Source organism: Octodon degus, unplaced genomic scaffold (assembly GCF_000260255.1).
Source record: "Octodon degus isolate 3935 unplaced genomic scaffold, OctDeg1.0 scaffold00010, whole genome shotgun sequence".
Classification (NCBI taxonomy): Eukaryota; Metazoa; Chordata; class Mammalia; order Rodentia; family Octodontidae; genus Octodon; species Octodon degus.
In genome coordinates this window covers 17,982,758-17,990,255 of record NW_004524586.1, presented here as the reverse complement: position 1 = coordinate 17,990,255, position 7,498 = coordinate 17,982,758, and the positions used below count along the sequence as shown (strand labels likewise).

Below are 7,498 nucleotides of genomic sequence, written 5' to 3'. Positions count from 1 at the left end.
CTTTTTTTTTTTTTTTTTTTTTAATGTATTTGCTACAGAATCTACAGGGACTCACTATGTAGATTTGACTCACAGTGATTGATTCTCCCCTATATGTTTTCATACTCCCAGGTGCTGGAATTACAGGGGAACGCCACCACACCCAGTCTCAATCACTGTCTCAGCACGCCCCGGGGTGGGGTTGGGGGTGGGCGGGCAGTGGGGAATCAACTCCGGCTGCTGAGCTCTGCTTAAGCAGGCGCTTTAGTCTGCTGAGCCATCTTCCCAACCCCGAAAATTCCTTTTCTTTCTAGTAAAATAAATTACAGTTTAGCAATATTGAAAGAAACAATTCTGTGTAAATTTAAGTTCTGTTCACAATTCTCAGGTATTCTTCCTTGTACCTTAACCTTGGCCAAAAGTACAGAGATAGTAAGTAAAAAGAATTTTCATTTTATTTTATTTTGTGTGTGTGTGAGGGGGGCACTGAAGACCGAACCAGAACCCATACACTGAGCTACATTCCCAGCCCCTTTTTACTTTTTATTTTTAAATAGGGGATTGCGCTATTGCCCAGAGTGGGCTCAAACTCACCCATTTCAGGTATTGTGAACCTCACAGGATACGTGTTTTATGGCAATGTCCAAACACTATTTTATATAGTAGAACCACATTATAATCAGCAATATTTTCACATAAGTTTCTCTAAGTGGTCCTGAGAGGGGAGGGTAAATCAGAACACCAGCCTCAAGACATTTCTGTGGTGACCTTGGCTTCATGGAATGACTTCCTACCCACTGTGTATTCCTGCACAGCCTGATGCAGAGTGGCTCCAGGGAGGGGACAAAGAAGATGGGGCTGAGGACAGTCAGTCCCTCAGCTTTCTTTTCCCTAAAAGTGTCCTTAAAATTTTCTTTTTAATCTTTTATTTATCCATTCAGTATAGCATCTCGCTATGCAGCTCAGACTCACAGTGAGCCTCTTGTCTCAGCCTCCCCAGCGCTGGGATCACAGGCATGTCCCACCACACCCAGATTCTGTGGCCAGCAAAGTATGCCCTGGGGTTCTGGGGTTGGTACAGCCCAGTGCACATGCAGCACTGGGAATAGCACCTGGGTCCTTGAGCTTGCCAGGCAGGTGCTTACATGACTCAGCTATCTCCCCAGCCTCCCAATAGGGTCTTTAAAAGGTGCTGCTAGAGTCCTCTGCAAACTGCTTGGGACTGAGTTCTTCCCGAAGCACAAATGACTCACACAGATGATGACTTGAGGGTTCCCAGGGAAATTTACTGAGCTAGACTTGACTTTAAAGCAGAAGGCATGGGGCTGGTAAGATGGCTCAGTGGTCTAAAGCACCTACTTAGAACAAGCTTAGCAAAGCACAGGGACCACGGTTCAATCCGCCAGCACCACATGCCAGCCAGCCCCGCCCCCTGGTGGGCTGAGCTGGCCACACATACACACACACAAATAAATAATTTAAAAAAAAATAATAAAGCCACGGGATAAATTCTGCCTGTAAGTCTGAGCAAAAATTCATCAGGGAATTGTATTTCTGTGCAAGTGTGTTTGGCTGTTATGACAAAGTACTTGAAGCAGGCTAGCTTTAGAAAGAGAAAAGTCTAGCTCGTAGTTTAGACGTCAAAGAGCATAGGCTCTCGAAAACCCTCGACCTTCTCACCACTGTATCACATCACAGGGGATGGCACTAACAACAGCAGGTACGAGAGCAGGGTTGGAAAGAGCGGGGTTCCAGAATCCCTCCTGGGGGTACACCTCCAATTGTCCTGAGGCTCTCTTGCATCCTCGGAAAGCTTCGATCAGCTTCTGGAGAACCACCTCGTAAGTCTTTTTATTTTTAAACCAGGTAAGTGGGAAGGGCAGCAATGCCCACTCCTCAGGGCTGCTAGGAGAATGGGATCATGTATGTAAAGCCCTCTGCACAGAGGGGAGAACGCGGGAGCTAGTGTAAGCCACCTCCTCACCTGCTCTCTTGGAGAGACAGAGCCCTGCAGCTGGCACAGCGGCCTTGCCTGCCACCAGCCCACAAGGTATTAAAAGGCAAATGTGGCTTTCCATACCCCAATCACCGGCTGGGCCAGGGCTACAGGAAGGGCAAGAGCACCGCCAGGCCACAGGCTTCCGCACCTAGGCTTCCATGGATATGTGCTGCTCAATCTACTTGATGTCATAATTTTAATTTTGTCCAGTGCTGCTCCTGCTTCCTTTCAGGAGCACTCGCCCCTTCACCTACAGAAGTCCTCCCATCGTTCATTTTCTTTTTTTTTTTTTAATTTTTCTTCTTCTTTTTTATTAATTTTATTGAGAAACAAATAGCAATGAGACAGTTTCAAAATTGATTAGGACAGTTTCAATAATTAATACATTGCATATTGTTGACTTCGTAGTGGTTATTCATAGTACAAGATACAGACATGATAGTCTGTCCAAATACTATTAGTACAAATCTTTCTTCTCATTGAATTAAGAGAAAGTAGCTGTATATCTATCCTTACTATTTTGTATATGCAGATACAAAATGGTCCTTCATTTGTATCCCCTCTTTTTGTTTAGTTTTGTCAGAGATGGGTATTCCATTACCATTTAAATATCGTAGGTGCATGAATTCAGCAAAATAATTCAATATAGTTCAGTAGATCATAATAGTAGTGGGTTATCTGCAGGACTGACAATGTCAGAAGTTGTTGACTTGAGCTTTTTACAGCCCAGCATATTAATATGGCTTTACTTTTTATATTTCGTTTTTATACTTTTCTGCTGGATGGTTAAGAACAAGATAAAGGAAAACCTATATAACAAGAAATGTAAATTTTGTATCAATCAAATCCCTTCAGGATTTAGCCTGAAACCTTGTACCGCAGTTTGTAGATCCTTTGTCAGTGTCAGCCATGTGGACGAGTCACGGCCACTGCCTGACCAATTTGCTCTCTGTGAAAGCCTGAGAGAATGTTTTCTCTCCATATGACTCTCCTTAGGCACATTCTACATCATCAATCACTTTACTCTGTGGCCCCATAATCTCCTTGATTAGTAAATTTGGAACACCATTGAGTTATAGGATGTTACAGTTCAGGTTCTCCTCTGTCCTGAGTACTCACTGACCTTGGAAGGCTAGGGCCAAAATGTTGGCTGTCCTTGCAGCCCTTCTTTTTCTCTAATTTTCAGTCTGTAAACTTAAGTTGCTAACCCTCCAAAAGAGAAGCTTAATGATATTATCTCCCTATAACCTGGGCAGTTGAGTCTAACCTGTCTGAATATCAAACATCTTAGACATAACATGGAACAGGTATTTTCCACCATTGTTTGTTTTCAAAGGAAAAGCATGCGGGGTCCTGCCCTGATACCAGGGCAGGCTCACTGCACATTCTCTGCACTCTCTGCACAGTTCCTCAGTGTCTCAGTAGTGCATGGAACATGCTATAATCCTTGAATAAAAATTGGAGAAACGATAAAAAAGAATGAACATGAAAATTCTGAGCTCAAATTACACACTAGGATTTAAAAGTGGAAAGAGTTTGGGGACAAGTTTTCAAAGCCTTTCTGCACTACACTACATTTTTCAGTAAATCCTGACCTCCTGGACCCCAGATGTTGGGGATTAGTTGGTCTGACAGACCAGCACTGTAGGTATGAAAGAAAAATGGGTGTGAATTACAACTGTCTACAGCCCTCAGGCAGGAACTTCAAGGCATCTCAGGATGAGTAAACCTACCAAATACATGGACAGTTTTATTCATAGCAGGGATGTGGGTCATCAGATGTGGGCATATCTGCCCCCCACCCAACCCCAACACAGCTTTGTACTAAAAACTGTAAAGGACAAAGAAATAATACACTCGGTGAACACAGGCAGCCTGTGTGCTTTATTTGTTTCCTTCTTGCTGGGAACAAGCAGCTGTCATGGAGCTCGGGGCCTGCCTAGTGCGCACCCGGGCTAGGTTCAGAGGTGGACCTCACTGGACAGCAATGATGAGCACGTGGGCTGGATGCTGACCCCAGGCTGATCCATCTCTGATCAAGGTGCTTCCACTGAGACATGAGGTAGGTGTTGGATGGTCACAGTTTCTCAAGAGCCCCTGCCGGATGCTGGGCTCCAGCTCCAAGACAGCAGTGTGCTGCCCTCACCATCCAGAGAAGGGTGGGACCCAAGAGCGCTGTGGGGGTCGGGGCCGCACTCGACTCAGTGGCCACAGTGGGGCTGTAGTGCCACCCTGATCCCAGCAGCCAGGGCTTGCGGTGTGGGGCTCTCTGCAGTACAGCTCACAAGCAGCCCCTCGGCAGCCAGAGCACGTGCTGTGGTGGGGCCAATGGCTGCCAGCTGCAAAGTGGAAAGAGACCAGAGGGCTCAGCACCCCAGCTTACACCCCATGCTCTTCTTGGCCCCTCAGAGCTGGCTCAAGGGCACTGTGTACACCACAGGGTTATTATTACTTATGAACTCATGACAAACATAGTTCCTAAAAAGTGGGAATGTAAATTTTTAAAATTAAAACATGAAAATGGTAATGTATTTGGAATGGATAATTATTTCAAAATGTATAGTCAGGAGAAAAGGAAGGGAAGGATGGAACCTCTGTGCACTGCTCTGTGCTAAGGACTTCACTTGAATTCTCATCCAATCCTCTGCAGGGAAGACCACACACATCTACAGAGGCCATCGAGGGATAATTATCCCCATGTTACAATGAGGAACAGATTCAGAGACAGCTCTGAAATTTGTGCCAAGCACCAGGAAGGAAGTGATGCTGCCTTTCTAGTCCTACGGCCGCGGCATGAGGGTGTCTGCTAGGCCAGGCGCTCTTTCACTTGACAAGGAAACTCTAGGACAAACAAAACACTGTCTGAAAAGGATCCAAATCTCATAGATTACCATACCTTAATTTGATCAATGCCATCACCAGATAACTCTTGAATGTGCTTGAGACTGTATCTAAGACCAGAGGGACTGAAAAATGTGACACAGGCTGGGATGCCCTGTGGGGAAGAGAGAATGAGATTGTCCCTTACCTTAGACTGAGGAAAGACAACACATCCCAGGTCTATTGGCATGAACTCCCCCAGCTATGGGCAGCCCTGGTGGCTTTACCATAGATGTGGTCCCTGTGAGGCTGGGTCTCTCTGTCCCTAACAGGACCACCCCAGAATCGGGCAAGGCATTTCTCCCCTGGGAAAGCCAGGGGAGGTATATTCTGAAGAGAAATAGGGAAGACATCAGTCAGCTCCATACGAGCTATCCACTCTCTGGCCTGAGGCCTCCCCAAACTCAACCCAGTTCCACAGTGGGCTCTTCCAGTACAGATGCACTCTTGCCCCACAGGATGGAGAGCAACGGTCACTCTACACCGCAGGCTTAAATTTGTCTGAGGTGCTATACAAAGAGCGCTGCCTCAATTATCCGATCTAATCCTTACAAGTTCACTAGATGGGTCTGTTGCCGTGATGGCGACCCTTTTAGAGACGAGTGCCCAAACCCACTTATTATCACAGTGCCAACATGAGATTAAACCTCCACACTGAGGCTTTAGTTTAGAAAAAGCAACTCATACATGAACACCTTTTTCTTCCAAGAAAAACAACACCCATGCCAGGGATTTGCCACCACTGGTATCCCCATCCCACAGTCACAGTGGAGCCTCAGAAAGTCCCCTGCCTCCAAGTCACCCAGCTGAGGCCAGGGAACCACACAGAGAATTGGCATCTGTAAGCTCACACGGCTTCCCTGGTGCTTGCCCCCAGGGCCTGCCCACCTTCCCTGGGAATACCCCATACCTGCTTGGAGTAGTAGCGGTGTAGGTTCCCTTGGATTTCGGGATGTGGAATGGTCTGATAGACAGTTATGCTCTCCATGGGAATCCCTGGGTATAATAAAAACCAGGGAAGGCTTTACTGCCCTAGGAACTGACAGACCCTCTGCCATGTCAGCACACAACCGGTAGGGACCCTCTCGTGGAACAAGGTGCTCAGAGGGCAAGGCTGAACTGAGGGCAAGGGGCCCTGGCCGGCTCTCAGTGGCCTACTAAGCACTGTGGAGGGCTCTGACTGTGGGGGAGGCTGAGGTGGTAGACAGAGGTCAAAGGCCAGAATCACCATTGTTCCCACAGATCCCTTGTGTTTCCATGTTTGTGTGAGTCTATGTCTACACAGGACTGTCCTTTGTCACTCCTTAAATCCCACTCAAAAGGGACTCATGACACTAGGAAACAAGGTCCGAGGGCAGCTCCCAGGAGGAGCTGTGCATTAGGAGTCCCAGCTGTGTCCTAGTTGTCTCGACATGGCCACGGGCAGGCTCTCTGGGCCTCAGGGCACCCATCTCTAGGGATGCAGTCAACATGTTCAAGTCACCTTTGTTCTTGAGCATATTCGGCAGGACTTCTCTTTTGAGGGTTCCACAGGGAAACAGAAGAGGCAGTGCTGGTGACTCCCCTGTAAATAAATAACCAAGCATACTGTTAAGAGTTTTGAAAAACTTAAAGAGTGATTCTGTGCCCTTCTAGGAGGGGGAGACTGCCCAAGGCTCTAGGCCAGGCTGTGTCTCAGCTCAGCCCTGGAATCCGTAAATGCAAGAGGAAATGCTGGCCTGCTGAGCTTGGAGGTTTCCGTGTGCAAACCGTGAACAGTAAGGTGAGTGACGATGCTTCAGAAAACCAACATCCCCACAGGCAAGATTATAGCTCTTTCAGTTCCCCATGATCTTCAAGTGGCTCCTTGGCCACAGCCACTATTTACAATGTAAGCTTTGCACTTCAAATCAGAAAGGTAAGGAGGGAGCCTGACAGTGGCCCTGGGGTAAAGGTTTCTCAGTCTCTGGAGTAGATGCTGGATGGCTCAAGGCTCAGGCCCAGGCATCAGCAGGGAATCAGCAGCCAGCGGCGGCTCTGCAGTCCCCTCCAGAGACACAGCTTATTATCCGCTGCTGTTGCAGGTCTGCAAGCAGCCGCTAAGCTGAGTGTCGGAATCTTACCAAGTCTCCAAAGACAAACAGCCCCGCCTCTGTCTTCTGCTGCCCCTCTGCTCTGAAGCTTTACAAGCATTTCCAGCCCGAAGCACTTTGCAGGGTCCTTATTATAGCATGCAATTTAAACACAGTTTGCAACAATGCCATCCAACCAAACTGGGGGGTTGTCAGACGTCAGAATTTTCTCTGAATGTGAAAGCAAAGCACTTTTGTAAAAGCAACCCCTGACCTGTGCATCAGATGCAGTTTCAGTGGGCGTGGGTCATGCGCTGCCATTATCCTCTGTATCCTTAAGACCTCTCTGAACCTATGTTCTGTAACTACAGTTAGAAAGAACAAAACAAATTCTGCCCATCTAGCACCATTTCCTTGAAGCAGCAGCTAAGCAAGGCATTAAATTATTTATTTTTTTTATTTTAGGGAAGGGTCTACAGGGTGTTGAGGGTCTCACTCCTAGATCAGACTCATAATGATCTGCCTATTTACAGCCTCCCAAGAGCTGGGATTACAGGTATGTACCACCACGTCCAGTCTCAATCCCAGT

General features: G+C 47.2%; 1 protein-coding gene across 6 annotated transcripts in view; it reads right to left on the bottom strand.

Moving 5' to 3' along the window:
- Positions 1-3,834: 3,834 nt before the first annotated feature.
- The window catches only part of Uros (uroporphyrinogen III synthase), a 51,507-nt gene continuing 47,843 nt past the window's right edge, over positions 3,835-7,498 (bottom strand). For 5 of the 6 annotated variants that reach the window (XM_023708897.1, XM_023708894.1, XM_004625731.2 and 2 more), the window contains exons 7-10: positions 6,342-6,422; positions 5,769-5,854; positions 4,875-4,973; positions 3,835-4,317 (exon numbers count right to left, since the gene is read on the bottom strand). In XM_023708897.1, coding sequence (XP_023564665.1) covers positions 4,180-4,317; positions 4,875-4,973; positions 5,769-5,854; positions 6,342-6,422 — 404 coding nt within the window. In that variant the 3' untranslated portion in view covers positions 3,835-4,179. Of the gene's footprint in view, positions 4,318-4,874; positions 4,974-5,768; positions 5,855-6,341; positions 6,423-7,498 lie in introns of those variants that run through there. The other variant, XR_002819829.1, reaches the window with a different exon arrangement.